Here is a 21598-nt window from a genome sequence, read left to right as displayed (position 1 = left end):
GCATTCCAAATTTGGAGCAATTAAAAAAAAAGGGGGGAGGGGGTGGTGAAACGTATGGTTAAATAACAACTAAGATATGGAGACTGAGCTTAAATGCTGGCCTGGTCCATGCATTTCATTGACCCGCTCGAAGTACCAGCTAGCAGCTGTGTCAAAAGCTAGCTTGAGCTAGTCAAACCATGTTGAGTATTGAGTTGGTCTGATTGGTCACCCAGCTACCTGCTGCTTCAAAATCTAATCTCAGGGCTTAGATAGCAGTGGCCCATCGAAAGGCAGATGCTATTCCCTACTGAATCGCGTGACCTGCACCTATTGACCTGTCTTTTCTTGTTGTGTTTGATAAAAGGGCGCCGTCCGCGGCTAACACACCCAATCTCTGTTCTGCCTCCTCTGCAGGAGCTGCACCGACGTGCTGTGCTGTGTGCTCTTCATCATCGTCATCCTTGGCTACATCGCCCTGGGAACCGTGGGTGAGTAGAGTTGCCACACGTTTCATCAGACGTCTCGTAACAGGCCCATTTACAGGTGACATCTCAGTCATGGCCTAGCAAGCCCCCATGGCCATGGGCAACAGCAGCACATCTTGTTCTTCTCAGTTCTAGGCTTGGATATGTTTGGGCTGCAGATTCTTGCTTTTCGCCTTTTTCCGCTGTTTACCTCACAAAGCTGAAAATTTGACCTTTCGATTGGACTTATTTGTGGTTCCCAACCGTACCGCCTCGTATCAATCAACAAAGCGCAGAACGAAAACATCTTGGATGCCGGGTCTGTGTTCTCACCCCGTGGATTGTGCACTGGAGCGTGTGAGCTATGTGACGTGTGCGGGACAAGTGAGAAATGGAGCTAGCGCTCGCTAGTGACCCTTAGAGACGGCTACTCTGACTACAGCAGGTGTGACTTCCAGAGGTAAAGGCCACCAGGGGCTGGGGATGGAAACCCGTTTAAGCGGAAAAGGTGCATGTTTACGACGAGACACGTCGTCACGCTCGAGAAGCTCTTCGATACCTGCTCAGGCCCCCAGACCCGACACTTCCCCCCCGTTCTCGGCTGTGAAACACACATTGACGAGGGAACCTTCAAGCTTATTTAAAAAGCTGACGAGAAAATGTGTTTAAAACTAAAATGGTCTGACGCAGTATTGATTGTGTTTTAGGGAATCTCTCTCGGTCCCATTTAATTGACCCCCTAAAGAAAGCATTGTGTTCATTTGTTACCCACGGAATCTTAAATCGTAAGAATACAGCCTGACACAATCTCCCAGCTTTCGCCATGGGGCCCAATAAGCCCCAATTACACCAGACGGTATTCGGCTGCTGTTTTTTTAGCATTGTGGAAAAATATTGCGGTGGAGATTTACTGATTGAAGCAGATAAAAGAGCAGGCAGCAGCGGTTTTAACAACCGTGCCTCCAAGCGAATAGACAGCAAGGACTCCGGCAGATCAAAACAAGGCACACAACACAAGAGAAGAAGAAGAAAGGGGTAAGAGAAGGAGCGGCTCCCTAGCTGCGTCTCGGGGACATGGGGAGAGAGAGAAAGACAGAGAGTGAAAGGGGGAGAGTGAAAGGGGGAGAGAGAGAGAGAGAAAGAGAGAGGGAGAGAGAGAGAGAGAAGCCGTGTTTATCACAACCCTGAATATTTCATACCCCGAAACTCTCCCAGATCAAAGCACGGCTCTTGTCCAACGCTGCCCCTTGTGGAAAAACTGTGTCATTATAAGTGTGGTGGGAAGCGGCGAGTGTGTCAGGATGCCCTCCTGTCCGGGGAGGAGCGGGACTTATTCGGGAGGTTGTCCTGGGTGTGGGTGCGTGGTTGATTTGGTGGAGGTCTGCTGTGAACCCGTACAGCCCGAAACTGAAAAAACTGCACACCACTGATTTGAAGGAGAGCAGCAGAGGCTGTCGAGCGGGTTGTGAGATTGTGCCCATTCCCTTTGAAATGCAAAAACAATTCATGGTCAGGGACTTGGGGGCTCTAGAACCTTCCAATTGATTGATACGTAGTAGAACACCAGCACACATTTGCCTGTTTGTACCAAGGTACATCATTTCCTTTTGAAAGCACATAGGGTCAACTGATATACTGTAGCTTTTGATCATAGTGTGTAGCAAGTGCGTTTTTTTCCATACAACCCAATTGTAGAAGCCAAATTGTGGTATAAAGGAACACTACCTTGGCTTCAAATAAGGTAAACAATTGTCAAAATGGATGACTCAAAAATATGTTCACTGTGAGGTGGAGTTCACATATCGATGTAGAAGAAAATACAAAGAACCTCCAAGGCACTCAATCTGCGGAAAAAAGATTTAAAAGATTTAAAGGCCTTTATATTGCATGGATAATACAATATTGTATAGCCATACAATAAATGCTTTCATTTTTTTCTGGAGATTGAGTGCCTTGGAATTTATATATTTTATTAATTGTAGATGCATATTTCAAGGTTTACAGCGGCTTCTGACTCATAAAATGGGGGGTTCTGAATAAAACACAGTGTTCATTAAACTGACTGGGGCAAAAAGCCTCTAAATATTTACGGCTATCTGAGCTTCCTGTGGCAAGAGGGTTGAATACGTCTCAGGTGAGTCATCCCTTTAATCGCGCCATCTTTCTATTTGTGGGGCATGATCTAGTCTAATTTGTAAGTATGCGTTCACTCTGGAGCGGTGGCTCGTAATTGCACTTTCAAACAGAGCACTTACTGGTGAAATGTAGTGGTTCCTCAGCCCGCTGGCATCTCCGAGTGATGTCATCTTATTACTAACCCCCACCTCCCCCCCACCCGCCGAGCTCCTCGCCACGCTGGGCAAAACATGAAATTGGCGATGACATCATCCCCCTGATGCAGCCCTCCATGGCTCCATTTCAATTTATCAGCCGTCTCAGCCTAGAAGCGTAGAAATACGACACATCGAATTGATCCGTTTGGTTCTTAAAAGAAATGGTTCTTAAAAGCAAAACAATTGTCACACTTTAATCGTGTTCACTGTTCAAAGTCTTAATGTAAGGAATTGTTTATCTGAGTTAATGTTACTAAGATTTGGCTGCGTAGTGCATCCACTCCTTATGGCATTTTGACAGTTTTAGAAAATCAGAGATCCGTTTTATCTATTTACTGTACAATATATGCACCCACTCAGTTCAGCTTGACATCACCGCCAAATGTTTAACAGGAAGCTCTCTTCTCACATGAGCGTGTTGAGGTTGATGGTTATTTTATACTCTATGTTGTATAAATGTGAAATATCTTAAACTGAACGTACAAACCTGGAAGTTTATATCTATACACACACGTGTACACACTTGCGCACACACACACACACACACATATACACACTGATGCACACACACACAAACAGACTCATACACACACAAATGAATGTTGTTATTGCCGTGAAAATATAGTTGAGTTATTAAGAACAGTAAATTTGATTCTTTTTCACACAGAGTGGTTTGAAAATGTTCCTCTTAGTGAGTGACCAGCTTTTCTGCCTGAATGTGTAAGTAACTGTAAGGCCTTTCAGATTACTACATGAAAGAACGTTTCTCCTCTGCGACTGGGGCAGGGTTGTTTTTGGAGGTCTGGAAAATCTTATCAGCTCGGCTTGATTAGCCCTTTGATGAAAATTGGGTTGGTTTGGGAGTCCTTTGAACTTTATTTCCTCTGTTTAACATTTTACATCACACCGGATGGGGCCCCACACATAAAAGCAACAAAGGAGGAAACTGAAAAAATGTCTCGGACTAAGAATTAGAATATTTTCCAGTAATTTTGTTTTATTTGAACCAAGATTAAAGTGTAAAATCTGACAGAGATAAAGGATTGAAGTTTTCAACCGTGGGCCCAGTTTCATTTCGCAGAGAGCTGGATTAATGAGACTTAAATTACTGCAAGAGAATTGAATTCATTTAGCGCCGTTCCTCGTACACAGGCAAACCCGAACGGTTACCCACAATGCACCGAGATGTTAATTAACGATTTTAGAAAAGTGCTTTGAGGAGACTAACAATAGTGGCCGTATCACCAGAACAATTGAGCGAATAATGGAATCCCTGTGTGTGCTCTGCCTGTTTGCTGTCTCCCTGCGTCCACCTCCTCCGCGGACACTTCCAGTCGAAAAGGCAGCTCTCTGCTGGGACGTCTGCTCCACGCTGGGGCCCCCGCCAGGCTGTGCAGACAGCGTTTCACACGGTCGGAGAATTTGGGAAGGGGTCATTTTGTTTACTGCAATTTCCAACCTTTTTTGTTTTCTTGTTTGTTAATAACGGCAGTTAATTAGCTTTTTTCATTTTTCATTTTGAGGTACGTTAACCAATAAATGAAGCCCTTCCTTGGGCAATTGCTTATCTTGTTTGTCCAGTGCTGTAAGAACCAGGGTTTTTATTGGATGGCTGTTCTTGTGGAGACAGCGAAGGGAAGGAACTGGAACATAGCGCAGAACGATAGACTGTCACTCGCTGTGTGCTCACGGCACCTTCTGATGGACTCTTGTAAAACAGTCCTTAAGGTTTCCTCAAAGGAAATGTAAGAAAAAACAGTATCACAGTGAGTATATTTGTGCTCTGTTCGACAGCCTGAGACAAATGTACTCTCACAAAACTTAATTCAAAGAATTTTAAATGACCAAAAACAAGCAGGCACACATTTTCGTGAGCCTAATGGAATGTAAATTGGGGATAATGCTAGTGACACTGTGCTAACTTCCAGCACACAAGCGGGGAACACTCAGACTCACACAGCACCTCTCTGGACAGCTTCACACCCGTGTCTCTCTAAACTTAGCCGTGGGAGGACCTGTCCTCAGCTCTCAGTATATTTCCCCGTTGAGGGCGTAAATGTAAAAGCAGGGCCTCCAGCCTGCCTACAGACACACACTGACACACACTGACACACACACACATCCGCCCCTGTGCCCATTAGACACTGTGCCAGATGCTCTTTCCCCTCGGCACTGCTGACATCATCACCACCAGCCCACCAGCAGCAGGCTGAGTGACATATTCACCCCCAAACATGGATCTCTCTCTCTCTCTCTCTCTCTCTCTCTCTGTCTCTCTCTCTCATTTTCTCTCTCTCTCCATCATTCCCCTTTTCTCTTTCCCTCTCTCTCTCTCTCTTTCTGTCTCTCTTTTTGGCTCTCTGTGTCTTTCTCTTTCATGCTCTCTGTTTCTATCCCCCCTCTCTCTCCTTCCCCATCTCTCTCACCCCCTCTCTCCCTCTCTGCTGTAGGAGCTGGCTGGCAGGGGAAGGGGCTGTGGGCTGTGGGTTGCAGGGAGGAGAGGGGAGGGGCAGGGGGGGAGAGGGGAGGGGGGTTGACAGTACTGCTGCTCCGCGGGGCCTTCGCACGCTGCTGACGGACTCTGCAGGCCTGTCGCTGGGGCCCAGTCTGCTGCTGGTGGCAGGACAGCATGTCAGCACCTGTCATGGGCCTGCCCTTCCCACACACACACACACACACATACACACATCCATACACACACACACACACACACAGAGTCACACAGACACACAGACACACAGACTCGCACACACACACATGCGCACACACACACACGCAGTCACACACACTCGCACACACACACATGCGCACACACACACACACTCGCTCTACCACACATACACACACACGCACATGCAGTCACACACTTGCACACACATACACACACACATCCACACACACACACACACACACACACACACGTCAAAGCTGTAAAAGTGTAGTGTTCTGCCCCAGTGCAGCCCCGAACATACGGTTTATATCATAATATGGATTTGACTTATACTTTTAATTACATTTTTCTTCTTACTTCAGCATTTTTCATCTCTCGCTCTAATGCTCACACACACTCACACACACAGACGGATACACACACACTGCAAATTAGTATGGCCATGTTTCACAGTAGGTACAATAACTATTTAGATATGTAGCATTTATAACTTGGTAGTTACACTGTAATTACAATGTAACTACACAGATTGTCTACTTCTTCTTTGAAATGCAGTCTAGATAATTCATATTTCTATATATTGTCATGGGACCATGCACAGTGGTCAAATCAAAATATATGGTATCTTTGGTGCGTAGAATCAACAGACCGAGCAGTCTATCTCTGAGATGAGTGACCTCATCACTAGAGTGATTTCATTACGAAATGGCCAGCCTGTGGAAGAGAAGAAATCAATCCTCTCTCTTTCTCTCCCTCTCTCTCCCCTCTCTCCCACTCTCTATCGCCCTTTCCCTCTCCCTCTCTCTCTCCCTCTCTCTCTCTCTCTCTCTCTCTCGCTCCAAGCTGAAGTTAGAGCAAGATGTAATTATTAGGAAGGCACTCTCATTCATGGAAAGAAGTATTGCTATTTATCACAGCTGACAATATCACAGAATCAATGCGAGCTTAATGCCACCAAAACCCCCCCCCGAATAACAGCCTCTTTCTCTTTTTCAGCCTGGATTCATGGTGACCCCAGGAAGGTGGTGTACCCCACCGACAGTAATGGCCAGTTTTGCGGGCAGAAGGGAACCCCCAATGCGTGAGTAATCCATCTGCTGGTGCTAAAAGATTTGGAGCTATATTCATCCCAGCCAGCTGTAAATAGCCCATCACGGTGTGAGTGCAGTGAACACTGGTTAATCAGGAGTCTGATTGTGTTGGATAATGCCATCCACTGTGCAGTCATAACAGCCACCGATCCTAACTGCAGTACTCTGGCCAAATTTCTGCCCATTGTCCTTATACAGTACCTACTTAACTATGAGAAACCTTTAACCTGGTTAAATGAATACATATAGGGCCAGTTTCACAGACAGAGATTAAGCCTGGTCCTTGACTGGGACCCGGAAGGTTGGCGGTTCAAGCTCCGGCGTACCCACAATTAGATCAGTACAGCTGTTGGGCCCTTGGGCAAGGGCCTTAACCCCACATTGCTCCTGGGGAGGATTGTCCCTAGCTTAGTCTAATCAATCTGTAAGTCGCGTTGGATAAAAGCATCAGCTAAATAACAAATTATTTCTTTAATTTAATTACATTCCATTTTGAATGGAGATTCTCCAGGGCTAAGATCAACCTGTTTCAGTGAAACCTGACCCATAATTTCACTGTGTACTCGGTCATATGATTAGCTGAGGATGGCTGAGTCTTGTGTTTGCAAAGGTTTGGTAAAGCTTATTAAATGAACATCAGAAAACCTGGAACCTCTAACTGGACTCAGGGGAGCTAAACATTCAGGCACCATACCAAAAGTACTCACTGTTTTGGGATCTAGCCTCCTTCTGCTGAATATTTTTACATTAAAAAAGCCATTGAAATAGGACTAATCCATTGCAAGTGCACAGGAGCTTGCAACATTTACAAATATTGTTGAATGTTCCATTGCACAAGTCAGTGGTAGCCCTCTGAAATTTGTGGCAGGCATCCTGAAGCGCGGCATACTTACAATGGATTAGGCCTCTTTGGGAGTGTTTTGCGTTAAGCCATTTTTTTTTCCCGCTTAATTATTCTGGTGTTGAAAGCTCATTTCTCACATTTTGAGGCAGTGGTTTATTAAAACTGCTCCTATCTGCAGGGTTATTTAAGGCGTAGCACGTGGCATACTGCTAGAACCCGCTCTGTGAATGAGCAGGTAGCGGTTCGCTTAACGTCAGCCTTTTTAGCTATCGATTTCTATTGATTCCCACTGCCGTTGCAGTGCTTGTAATATTGCACATTTTCTCTACCATGAATTAGTATGTGTTTCGTGTTCTTGTAATTAATGTTGAATGGTCTCTACGTGTACAATGCACTGAGATGAATGACTCATGAATTGCACACAAAATTCTGATGACGATGAGGCGATTATTATTTTTATTATTTTAATAATCAATATTACATTACATGCCATTACATTGCAGGCGTTTGGCAGACACTCTTACCCAGAGCCACATACAAGCAAGTGCACAGAAAACCCTAGAGCAGCGCTACTCAACTCCACGTCCTGCAGGCCGCAGTTTCTACAGGCATTTACTCCTACCGTGCGCAATACCACCTGATTTCACCTGCTTGGTTCAGGTAATAAGCTAATTAGTGAAATCAGGTGGTGTAGCGTATGGTTGAAGCAAATGCCTGCAGATACTGCTGCTCACAGGACGTGGAGTTGAGTAGCCCTGAACCTAGATGGAAGTCTAATCAACTGTACATCGCTCTGGATAAGAGCATCTGCCAAATGCCATTAATGTAATGTAAAAAGGAATGCTAGAAGTGACCACATCGATAAGAACCTGGGCCCTGTAGATTAATCTGATGAGAACAAACATTTGATATATTGCATTTGATATTGCATTTGATATTGAGTCACATCCTGCTGTGCAGTCTACATGCGCACACTGTACAGGCCAATGAGGACAGCTTGTTTGACAGTGCGTAACCTGATTGACAGTGCGTAACCTGGGTGACATTGAGACTTCATGGCTTGGGCAGCTGTGAGTGAATGATAATGATTTGTGCTAGCCCATGGCGAGAGAGGAATCTCTTTCCTGGGTACTGAATCTGAGTAAGCTTTTCAATCTGGGAGGTTAATAATGACGTGCTGGTGCTGTTCGGGGAAGCTTAACGGATTATGACCCGGTTCTGTGTAGAAATAAGGGCTTTTCGAGGAGATAGTGTGTCCTTACAGGTTTATCCGCAATGTCAATATTATATCTACACAAACAATTACAGTATTTTGTCTGTGGAGGTGAAACTAAACCTAAACTTTGCAGCTCTTTGTACTGATAGAGGTCACCAAGTCTTTCAAGGTTTTAGAAGTTCCCTGAATAGGTTGTCTGTCTGCTGTTCATTCATATCTAATTGGTAATAAAGTACCATCATGGATAGAATATGAAGCCATTTACAGAGCTCTTTAGGCACATGTTAGAAGATGGCAGATCATTATTTATGAGGTAGAAGTGATAGAGATACTCTGCAGATTTCAAATTGGTCATTGCTTTTTACCCACCCCCCCCCACCCCCCACCCCCCCCACCCCAAAAAAAAAAAAAAATCACCTTGGGTAATTACGTTAAAAAGGAATCCCATTATCTTGATGGATACCTCTGTCGCTGCATGGCATGTCGGGGGCTGGGCTAACGCTCCGTTAAATACAAACCCCACGTCGTGACAGGAAAGATTGATGTTCCAGTGAGGATAGAGACTCCACTGCCACTAGAGCTGCTGCTTTTTGTCTGATTGAAGTGGCCCATGATTCAGTGTAACACTGTCTGTGTTCAGTACCACCCCGTGGACTGAGACAGATCTCGGGTGGAGTTATCTTACAGGCAAACACCCGTCCCAGAACGCTGGGCGGCACTGCCAACCCAGACCTGCCAGGTTCAAGCCGTTGTTACCAGTGGAACCAGTGGAGTGCAGAAAGGCAGCCCATTGTTGTTTAACATGGAAATTGTAACTGTGATAGGGGGACTGTTCAGAACTGGCCACACAGAACTAATATGTAAAGTCTAATTAGTGTGTCTCACAGTGGCAAGAGGTAATAGACTGCAATTAGTTAACAGTAATAGCCGGAGGACAGCACCATATTTACATTAGAATCTGCAAGATGAAGGACCTGGATGTGAATAGTGAAACTAATGGCCCTTGGGGAAAGCTATTAGGCTAGGCCTGTAGATTATAACATAAATATACAAATATGGAAAAATTTTCATTTTTTTGCCCTCTAACAGCAGATCCGGTAGTGGTGTTAGTGATGCACAGTGTTAATTCCACTCTAACATTGTTTTTATGAGTGCAGTTGGAACCTCGTGTACACTATAAGAGTTAAGTTAACACTGATAATTTAGCTGTGTAAGCAGGTGCCGAACTGGATGTCTGTTTTAATTGAACTTACCCCTTGATCATTTCTCATTAATTTTTGAAAATCCCCTTTAGAAATTGTACAGTTATACATGGTCATTCTCAGGGGCATGTAGGTTTGTATCCTATATGCTTTAGTTCAAATGAGTCATATTCTGTTTGATGGGATTTCACATCAAAGCCCTGTTTAATGATGTCAAGGTCTAAGATTAACGCTTGCATGAAAATATTGCAAAGTTCATTGAGTGTTTTTCCGTCACACTGAATTTTAAAATTATGTATGACAAAAAATCTATGAACTGAGTGGGCTTGTCACAGATTAGCATGTTCAAAGGCACTTAAGGTAATCGTGGTTTGCCAAATACCTAACTGGCTTGTCTTTTCCATTGATTCAAGGACACAGGATTCAGTAGATAGAAACAGGCATATTTACACCTCGCACCAACAGAAACTAAGGCCAGATACCTCCTATGGCAGAAGATGTCCCCATAGAGAAAGGGTGTCACACTACAGTTTTGGGGGGGCTGCAGTGCTTGCCTGTTTTTGTTGCTTCCAGAAATTCACATTTGGCCTTGGAAATTAGTTTTGTACACAGTAAAATGTCCAGTGTTTTCAAATCTACTCTAACCGAGCATAATGTATATGAGTCTAATTGGGGCCACACTTTCCCTGTAAGACTTGGATTAACACTGTGGACTCTAGCCAGTGACTAACAGACCAGCCCCCCATGACTGCAATCTGACAGGCAGGGCCAGGGAATGTGAGAAGCTGAATCCCTCACCAATTACTAATTATTGGAACGAGGTAAGGAGTGTGATTAGTACAGATCAATACACTTGTCTCTCTAAATGCCTTCGCACCTGTCTTTTTAGTTGAAACGAAGCGTGTGACCTAAAGTGCTACTATGGCACCTGGCCTCTGATTAATGCATTACAACCAGGGCATTGGGTGATGCATTACCTCTGCTGGGGGAGACCTCTAAGCTCTGTGCTTCCCTTTATTTTGGAGCCGGGATGGCCGCCAGTGCCAGAAAAGCCAGGAAAAAGCTATTTGTGTTTTGCACAAGCAGCTCCAACATAACCACACCAAACCTGCGGTGAAATATTCAACCCGTATATTATTCTATGAGGAGTTTGCTTTTGCTTTTTTACCCTACCCCAAGTATCACCATTTGGTGTAGGGCTGCAGAGATGTACCCGTGCTCCTTGTAGAATGTAATAATGTAAGGTGTTAGCTTCCTGCCGTACACATGTGTGGATTTCAGGCTGATTCATGCTTTAGGCCTGTAGGAGCTCTGTGCAGGCTGCGTTCTTTACCGCCACCTATTGGCAAGAACTGGTAAAAGTTTCAATCTTTTTAAAAAATGAGTTGCAGTCTTGTATTAGGAATGATTGCTTTGTAAAGAATCCAAAAAAATGCTGATTGTGCCTTTCTCTTCTAGTCAAACGCAGACAGTTGGAGGCAGTTGTATTTCAAATATTTGTATTTGTGTTTTTTCTCTCCTCAGAAAGAAAGCCATATTGTTTTACTTTAACATGTTGAAATGTGCCAGTCCTGCAGTCCTCATTAACCTGCAGTGCCCAACCACTCAGGTAAGAAGTTACATTTAAAAAAAGAAAATCACGCTACTAATTTCATGTGGTATTTATATACTTGATGTTATCACCTTATTGACTTGTTATAAATGTTTTATTATCCCCAGCTGTGTGTCTCCAAGTGCCCGGACCGGTTTGCTACCTACTCAGACATGCAATACCACTACCGATCCAACCGAAGCTACTGGGACTACTACAGGCAGTTCTGCAAACCGGGCTTTGACAATCCAAGAAAGGTATTTTGGAGCCGTGTCAGAAGATATTCTCTTGAGCGTCCGGGCCTTGTGTTCTCTAGAAGGGTATTTGCACTGTGTGGTACCGCTTGGCTTGTGGATTAGCTGTCTCTGTGTCGCAGCCCAAGAGGGAATGTGCCAATCACAATTTTTTTTTTCTTTCAGCATCTGACTGAATTACATAACTGGAAATGTGAACAAACTGTAACTGTGTTAGAACATCACGCAAATCCCAGCGTTGCACGGAGCAGATAATTGCTTTGTTGAAGGTGTACGTACAGCAACACCCAGTCATTCCCTCAGGCTACTGAGAAACATCTCTTTTGCGCTAATGTAATGTGCCAGTCAAAGTGATAACATCCAGTAAGCCAAATGATTTTCCATAGAAAGACTCCCATTAAAAGACCCTTCTTGATGGGCACACAGACTTTAAAAGGTTTTTTGTGTTCTTTTTCCAAGCCAAACTGGCCTCTTCTTTCTTTTTTGGTCGAAGAGACTGTAGCTGAACTGCCATCAATGTTTTTGTCTGAGCAGAGGTGTAATAAAAACTTTGTCCATTCTCTCATCTACTCTTTGTATGTTTGTGCTTTAGGTGAGTCAGCTGGTGCTCTGGTGTTAATAGTCCAGCGGCAGCCATTTTAGTGTGCCCTGGTGTGAAATCAAGCTATGACCAGCTTGAAATACCAGCTGTTTCAAAACATAGCTTGAGCTGTTTTTTTTCCTTATCATGGAATAATAACATTACATTACATTATTGGCATTTGGCAGATGCTCTCATCCAGAGTGACGTACAACAGAACCCAAAGTTGCATACCCATAACCAGGGACAAGTATGTTGAAAGACCCTAGAGGGAAGTACAATTTTAAGTGCTAAGGCTACAATAAAGATAAGGACTTGGGCCCATTTGATTAATCTGACGTGTCCGTTAAACATGTCTGTTAAGTCCCGAAGCAGCCATTTAAGTGGGCTGATAGGAATCCCATCTGTGTGTGTCAGTGTTCTGTTCCTCCGCTCCCGGCCTGCAGTGACTGGTGGAGGCAGTAACTCTGGAAGGTTCTGGAAGGGTGTTCTGTTTTTCGTCCCCACTGCTGTCAGCTTCTTGCCCAGCAGTGTGCCTTTGTATGGGGTTTCCGAGACGGGCCCGGCCCACACGCGTGTGCTGTGGCAGAGGAGTGACGCATGGGGGCCTCTGGAGTGTCGGAATGCGGAGGCGGGACGGCGTTCGCTTTTTCACAGAGCCCTGGTGTGATGATGATGATGATGATGATGATAATGATGCGGTTGCACAGGCGTGCGGAGGGGTGGCAGAGTGCTGAGTCACTCCCTGCCGTCCACGCCCACGTGAAACTCGGATGCAGACGGAGAGCTGTGTATAGACCGGGACAGAGAGGGGCCGTGGGGGGGGTAGAGAGAATTTCAGAACCGCCTCTGCACTCCCAGAATCCTCCTGGGAAACGTAGGCTTCTGAGTCACTCCAGAAGGTGTCCCTGTTTCTCACTGGCTGTTTTTTTTTCTTCCAAAAAACCTGCAGCTGATGCCAGTGTTGAATTGAGAGTCCTCTATGTGTTCAGGCTCTCTGTCTTTTACACTTATCTCTGGAGGAGAAGAGATGAAACAACCGACGGGACCGGATTTGAAAGCTGCCTCTAGTCCCTGCACTAACATATAGAGGTGATGCCACTCCAGTGGCTGTCTGAAATGGCTTCTTCCACGCTGGGACTCCCAGATAATAGTGTTGTGCTCTGTCAGAGTCTGGACTCATTTCAGAAGAAATGAGATATAAGATGGGTGCCCTGCCTCAGAGGATGCCGTCTGAACTGTCCCTCTTACTCGTTTCAGGCTGTGGCTCACGTGCTGCGAGATGAGGACTGCCCCTCCATGATCGTGCCTAGTAGGCCCTGTAAGTGTGTGTGTGTGTGTGTGTGTATGTGTGTTTGTGTGTATGTATGTGTGTGTGTGTGTGTGTGTGTGCGTAAGTGAGTGTGTGTATGTGTCTGTGTGAGAGAGAGTGCATTGGTGTTTGTGTCTGTGTGTTTGTACAAACCTTCATATCAGTTGTAGTGTGCATACATCTGTGTGTGTGTGTGTGTGTGTGTGTGTGTGTGAGAGAGAGTGCATTGGTGTTTGTGTCTATGTGTTTGTACAAACCTTCATGTCAGTTGTAGTGTGCATACATCTGTGTGTGTGTGTGTGTGTGTGAGAGAGAGAGAGTGCATTGGTGTTTGTGTCTGTGTGTTTATGCAATTTTGCTTTTCAGTTGTATTGTGTACGCGTCTGTGTGTCAGTGTGTATTTTTTTATATTTGTGTGATTTTGTGTGTGTACATACAGTGAATGTCTACATGTGTCTGAACATGCACACATCCATCTTTTATTGTGTGTGTTTGTACAGTATCTTTATTGAAAGTTGTGTTTGCGGTGTACTGGCAGTTGAGGAGGGTTGCCAGTTTGATCCCGCCATGGGTGTGTCAAAGTGTCCCTGAGCAAGACACCTAACCCCTAATTGCTCCAGCTGGTTGGTGCCTTGCATGGCAGCCAATCACCGTTGTTGTGTGAGTGCGTGTGAACTGGTTTTACTGTTCTTGTCTGTGATGCTGCTGCACTAAACCTGTCCTTGATGTGTGTGTGTGTGTGTGTGTGTTTCATCCCTGTCAGTCCTACAGCGCTGCTTCCCAGATTTCATCACGAGAAACGGGACGCTGACTGTCGCCAACAAAACCGCGTTCAAGGATGTGCTGGGTCAAACACGAAGCGTGACCGAGCTCCGAGATGCCGCCAAGTAGGTCCCGCTCTTCTCCATGGCAACACACGCATGCAAGGGGGCCGCATCTCCCAGCTCGCTCAGATACAGGCTAGGAAGGGTTAAACTCATCTGAGACTAAATCAACACTGGCTGAGGTGAGACTAAAATTAACATGAGTTTGATTAACACTGAAACTAACAAGGCCCGAGGATAGGCTGAAAATAACCTGTCCTAAAATGCACTGAAAATGCACTAAAGAGCAAGAGTTAGAGTTTGACGAATATTAACATGGACCAAAGTCTGAAACTAACATACGTATGCTGAAGGTAATCTAAAACTAACACAAGCTGATGCTAAAGCTAAAAATGAATTCAATTAGGTTGAAATATCCAGGATAGCCATACTCTAACACCAGAATTGGGAATTGTGGTAGCTTTGTTAAAGTTTATCATGGTCATTATTTATTTAATACTATAGCACGCAGCATTACAGTTATTGTACACTGGGCTACTAACAACTTTTGTAACAACTCAAATCAGATGGAAAAGTACAGCACCGACTTTCAATTGCAGTTTTCTGCTTGAAGTAACACAAAGCCAGGCCTTTGAAAGAAGTCTGCATAAGCCATACTTTGTATTCCCACAGACAACAACATTTGTCGATCTTATGGGAACGAGTCTTTCAAAATCCAGTATTTCAGCAGGCTTGGTTCTACCCTTGATGTTGAAAATTGTAGCTTCCAGCTCTAATTGAACATGTCTGCTCAGAATGTGAAATTACTTTTGCCATTTTTAAACCACTTTTGAGGTAAAAATACAGGTATCTCAGCATTAAATCCATGGAAAATGTTTGCCTTTGACTTTTGACAACACAGAAGTCAGTGGTCTGTATATGCAGCCAAATTCTGTGTTAAATTATCTTGGAAACACATACTTTATGTGAGTTAAGACTAGTGTATCAGTGTTGATTCCGCACTGATTTTACACTGCTGTGCACAAAGGAATGATGGGTGTGTCCAACTATTGACATTGCACCAATGGTCACGAATTGCAGTGCCCTTATTATAATCAGAAGTCCCATTAACACCCGTCTCATTTTCATTGCATGTTCTAGTGATGTGTAGTGCATTAGCCTTTCATTTTGTCCCTAGTGGGCACCCATAGTGCACAAGCACTCCTGTAAAATCACTTTCATTATTCTATCAGCAGGACAAATATTAACCCAGGAGCAAAATAAACAGACTCTGACAAGGCGTGGGGCGAGGCTAATGCATCCCCCAGTGTGTGACAGCAAGAAGCCGTCGGCGGCTGGACACACTCTTCTCTCCGCTAACATGTAATGTTTTCACAATGGCGCTGTCACCTTTTAGCAGCCAGCTCACATTGCTATCACACTGCAGCAGAATCGTTCGCTAGAATGTTCCAGCTCGTCATCCACTCAAAGACCCTGCAAACCAAAGAAACTGCATCCGTTTGTGCCTTTTTTTTCTTTTTTCTGGTGAAATATCTTGCAGAACGTACACACGTTGGCAACTAGAGGCATGTTTATGCTTTAAGCCCCGTCTTCAAAGCTCTGTCAACATTCAAGGCACCGATGTGGAGATGTTTTATGAATTTCAGTTCTAACTGGCATGTGAAGCGTTTGATATGTGTGTGTGTGCGTGTGTGTATGGGTGGGAGGTTGTGCGCATTTGTATGTGAAAATGTTCAGTTATTTGTCTGAGAGGGAAATCAAAAGCAAAGGCCTTTTGAAATTCAAATTTTTATTTAGAAATATGGCTATTTTGCCTGTCAAACAAAATCTGTCATTCATATTTGATCCCTTTAGGTTAGAGCGTGAAAATAGGATCTGTTGTGTCTAACTAGATGGAACGCAGTAAGCACGACTGATTCAGATTCATATTTTCAGACTACTTTGATTATGTTTGACTGAAAACTTTGTAATAAACAACACACTGTAGAATCTTTGAGGCTAAATAATTACGTTTTTCTTTGGCATGTTGCATCAAACCTCTGCCATTTACCAAACCTCACAAATATCACCCTCTGTTCCAATACATTATTATCCATTGGAGTACAAGGGCCATTCAGCAGAAGATCTGACATACATACATATTGTACGATGGAAATGCTTATCATTCCATGCAGGCGTAATATGCTGCTGAATCTGGCCTGCGTTCCCTCCAGGATAATTTGAAATTCCAGACTCAGATTTTCATGCTGGGTAGCTGTTAGCCCTGATGGTAAGGGTTGGCCTTTGCAAATTACAAGTACAGTGTGAGGTATTATGTTTCAAGTGGAGAACTTATGACTCAAAGTACAACTAGTAAAATTTTTAAATACCCTTATTAAGAGAGGGCATGAGTGACTAATACTGCTAATACTAGGCTTACATGCAGAATGAGAACTACTGTCATTAATATGCAAGATGGTCACAGTTAATAGGAGACTGTATGATTGCATGTGTATAGTCCAAAAATGATATGAGCATTATGCTATTTATCTGTGTTTCTAACGTACAGTAAGAGTGCACACACTGCTTTCTTTCATTTTCACATTTTTCATGGTAGTAATAAATAACAGTAATATGCTCATAAAACTTTTATAAAAAATAAAAAATAAAACAGAAAAGAAATAGCTATTTTGCTTTTGCTTTTCTCAGTAGAGCACAACCAAATTTACTGCAAACTAGAATGTCATGAACACATTGTTTTATGTATAGGTATTTCCAGTAGTTGTCAAATAATTCATCTGAAAATGGTATTCAAATTATTTTTTCATCCATTTACAACCCGCTGTAGGCCTGCATTTGCATAACCGTGCCACGTCTGAACTTTGATGTGGTGAACCATTGCAAACTGTGTTTTTTAGCCAGTTTACAGCTAAGCGAGTAGAGGAAAGAAGTCTAAATATGTGTTCATGTTTTAACCTTTAAACAAACACAGGCCCTAGGGTTTCTGCAAACAGACCATTTCCTTGGTCCTGTCTTTGTTTACAGTGGCAGCAATGCATTATGGGGAGACGCCCCCCCTTCCAGTCATTCCGCGAAAGGCAGTTTCCTCAAAACATTTCACGGTTTCTTGGCTATCTTTTCAAGGACATTTACGCGGAATGATTTTTTGTGTGTGTGTGTGGCGTATGAAATGAAAATGAGATTCTCCGAGCCCATGGTGCTGATTCTTTCAGCCGCGCGTTCTGAAATGCTGCCGCCCTGCCGCGAGAGTGAGCGCCACAGGGAACTCGACAGCAAGCGCGGAGATAATTATCCCGTGCATGTCTGGACGCCAGCCAAGATCGGGAGCTGTACGAACCATCAGTTGCTATTAGTACATTGCCATCATATTTGACTTCCCACAGGTTACTCTGTAGTAAGTTTACAAATTAATGTTTATGTATACAAGTATAATTGTTAGTGAGTTTTGTTTTCTTTAAAACCCACTGTATTATGCATAACTCCTGGGTGAAAATATACAGTAATAACAGCAAACAGCTTCCATAACCATATCAAAGGTGCAATAAAGTTAATAAATCTGAGCTTGCATGTTGCCCACGGGTAAAATCAAAAGTATTTTCCTTGCATTTTGCTTGGTTCTTAGTGCCGGAAAATGACTACAATGAATCAGAAACCGTTAGTTTTGTGCTTTCCATTTCAATCAGCAGGCTATGTTTCCTAATGAGAGCGTAGCACCGATATTCATGAGGACGGCTGAAAAAGGTGACCCTGGCCTCTCATTTAGATAGGCAGGAATGGAACAGCAGTTATTGCCTCTGGAGCGTACAGTACCCGCCTCCATTACCCAGCCGTACAGTAGCTTTTAATATGTAAGAGCTTCCTGCCACCGACGCACTGCGGGCACTCGGTTAAAATCGAGATGAGTTTTGGCCTATTTTCCGGGTCATTCCGCAAACCCCCACCAATCCACCATCCCGTGCTAAATTATTCAAGTTTGTCGGAATGGAGGAGCTTTACTATTGCATTTTGGTATTTTACAGTGATTGTAGCCTGAAAGCCGTATGGAGCGTTTTTTTTTAAACACCCCACATAGCTAATTGCACATAAGAAAAATCACTTAGCAGCTCCATTCATTAGTTCCAGACACAGAGGTTGTGTTTATTTCACATGCACACTGTACTTGTGCTTTTATGAGGCACCATTTATCACTTCAGCAGTTAAAATGATTTAGGAACTGAATTGTACTGTAATATACTGTATGTGACGGAGTAAAATGTAAATAAAAAGATTTAAAGTGACAGCCATAATCCGCTTACATACAGTTGTTATTTTTTCACTCCTAGTGAGGAGCTTAACCAAAGATGGAGGAAGATTCTTTTGGATTCTGCTTTGTCTGCCCTGCTCGCTGTTGTCCTTACGCTAGATATATGTTCCCTTATTAAAGTAAGCCAGTTTGCAATTTTCGCAGAGAGGGAAATTGTGTCCAAATTTTAAACGCACAACACCAGTAAAATATTGAGGGGTTGGGAAGCTTTAGTAGTCAGAGCCAAAAATACAAATCAGATTGTCGTGTCCTCAGGAATGCAGCCAATTACAAAACTATCAAAGGACAATCAAAGAAAAACATCGGTTGGTTTCCTCTGGTTTTCAAAATTTGTAAATTGTTGTAATTGTGGGAGTCCTTTGGTTTCTGTTAGGTTTTTGAAAATCAGAAGTTGGTATTGTGGGAGTTCTTTGGTTTTAGTTAGTTGTTGAAAATTGGAAATTGTGATTGTGGGGGTCCTTTGGTTTCAGTTAAGTTTTTGAAAATCGGAAGCTGGGGTTATGGGGGTCTGGTAAGTTGTTGAAAATTGGAAGTTGTGATTTGGTTTCAGTTTTTCCCGCTGCCGTTATAAGCCTCAGTGAGCATATGGAGCCTGTTTATCTGCCAGCAGATTAGCATCCTGTCCAACACATTACCCACATCCCCAGGCTCTGCATGCCCATCCATTACCTCCCCATTGGCAGGGGGAGCACGTCAGCCCAACATGAAATTTCGTTAGAGATCTCGTTTGGAGGGTAATTAGTACTCATGTCTAATAAAGAAATCAACAGTGATTGGGTAAATTGTTTCATTAGGTTCTCTATTAGCATTTGCTTGTTTTCGCCACAGGAAGCTGGCATGTTTGTAAATACACCGAGCGCTGGGGTCCTGGTTATTGATGACGGGGGAGGAGAGGGTGCTTTCACCCCGGAGGTCATCTTTTGTTCGGTCATAAAATAATCAATTCTCAATTTTCGTCATAGATTAATGCCAACCACTGAAATATATTAATATTTCCTGGGCTGTTAGCAAACAATATTTGCATCTACCCTCAGTGAGCACTTTATTAGGTTTTCTTAAATTTATTAAGTCTTCTTAAGTCTTCTGCTGCTGTAGCCTGTCAACTTTTGATATGTTGTGTGTTCAGCGATGCTCTTCTGCATACCAATGTTGTAATGGGTGGTTATTTGCGTTACTGTCACCTTCCTGTCAGTCTGGCCATTCTCCTCTGACCTCTCTCATTAACAAGGCGTTTCTGCCCGCAGAACTGCTGCTCGCTGGATGTTTTTTTTTTTCATACCATTTTCTGCAAACCCAAGAAAATCTCAGGAGATCAGCAGTTTCTGAGATCCTCAAACCACCATGTCTGGCGCCAACTATAATTCCATGGTCAAAGTCACTTAGATCACATTTTTTCCCCATTCTGATGATTTATGTGAGCATTAACTGAAGCTACTGAGCTGTATCTGCGTGATTATATGCATTGCCCGGCTGTCTCACAATTGGCTGATTAGATAATCCCATGAACAAGTAGGTGTTCAGGTGTTCCTGATTAAGTGCTCACTGAGTGTATTAGAGCTGTTTTTTGGACACAATAAAACATTTGAATATATGTCCCATTGACAGATGCACATATTACATTACAACAGACACCCCCCCATACACAATTTGTCCTTTATTGTTGTTTGAACTGTTGGAACGAATATATAATTTTTGGATAAGTTATAGTTAACTTATACTCCTTTGTGATTAGCATAATTCCACCATATTCGTTCATAACTGATATTAAAAATAATTATATGTCATTAATTTTCGCAAACCGTAAGTGTGAAGAGAAAAAGTTGAAACATATCATTACCATTTATAAAAAATATGAGTGTGGTTATTATCTTTGCTGGATAGCTTAACAAAGTGTTCCGGTGCATTTCGAGTGCAGTGCTATTCATCACAAGCCGTTAATGGAGTGAGTCTGACATGGTGACGCAAAAACACCTCACGGAAAACCACACGCGCTGGCGATAAGGAAAAACCCTGGCAAATTAGATGTCCGAGCCAGGCCTGGCATCAAATCCCAACCCGTGTGCTGCGTGTGGCCGGTATTCACAGAGGCTTATGCATGCCAATGCCAGACTGCGTGACTGCCTGCTCTGACATTACCAATAATGGCGAGCAAGTAGCAAATGTCACAGTTTATCACAGAACATGTGCTGTCTGCTTTGTCCTGCACAGAGGCAATTTAATGGCCGTCTATTAAACTGCAGTGCTCAGAGACCAGCGTTTTTCTGTTTTATGAAATGTCAGCTGGAGCGGTTCAGACGGGGCCCCAGCTGCGCTGCCTCTCACTGAGCATGCTCTCTGTCCACAGTGGCATCACCGGTCTCCTGGATACCAAGGAGGTCGGCACCAAGATCATTGAGGACTACGCCAGCTCCTGGTACTGGATATTAATGTAAGTGGTTTGTGTTTGTGAGGTCATGTGTGTTTGAAGGTTAGAGGGTTATGTCGGTTGTGTTAGACGTGTGTACTCTATATGTGTGTCTGTGTGTGTCTGTGTGTGCGCGTGTGTACAAGCGGTCCTGTGTCACGTCTCCCATGTTCAACCTTTGCAATGACAATACTAATATATTTCACAATGTATCTGCTAATACTCCAGATGTTGTTGTTGTTGATTAGGAAAGCAGAACGGTCAGCAGTAATAGCTAGCTGCCATATTTGGAGGTGGTGCTGCTAGATATACCCATAATGAACCTGCAGGTGTCCATACCATTATTCTGTACTGTGTGTCTAGTGTTTATGTGCTTTGATGTTACTTTTGTATGTGGACATGAAATTCAAATGTGTACATGTGTGTATAGCATGTTATTTTATTCTTTTTGGACACACAGATTGTTTGTATTGTGTGTTGCACATAATGAGATGAAGAAGTGTGTGTGTGTGTGTGTGTTATACTGT

General features: G+C 43.5%; 1 protein-coding gene across 2 annotated transcripts in view; it reads left to right on the top strand.

Annotated features, from left to right (window-relative positions):
• slc44a5a (solute carrier family 44 member 5a) overlaps positions 1-21598 on the top strand; it is a 103153-nt gene that overhangs the window by 64308 nt on the left and 17247 nt on the right. For both annotated transcript variants that reach the window (XM_061243512.1, XM_061243511.1), the window contains exons 3-9: positions 397-470; positions 6447-6531; positions 11328-11412; positions 11523-11651; positions 13489-13549; positions 14304-14427; positions 21012-21095. In XM_061243512.1, the coding sequence (XP_061099496.1) occupies positions 397-470; positions 6447-6531; positions 11328-11412; positions 11523-11651; positions 13489-13549; positions 14304-14427; positions 21012-21095 (642 nt within the window). The remainder of the gene's footprint in view (positions 1-396; positions 471-6446; positions 6532-11327; positions 11413-11522; positions 11652-13488; positions 13550-14303; positions 14428-21011; positions 21096-21598) is intronic.

The sequence above is a fragment of the Conger conger genome, chromosome 5 (assembly GCF_963514075.1).
Source record: "Conger conger chromosome 5, fConCon1.1, whole genome shotgun sequence".
Classification (NCBI taxonomy): Eukaryota; Metazoa; Chordata; class Actinopteri; order Anguilliformes; family Congridae; genus Conger; species Conger conger.
The sequence above is the reverse complement of the archived record's forward strand: the minus strand, read 5'-3'. Positions and strand labels throughout refer to the sequence as shown.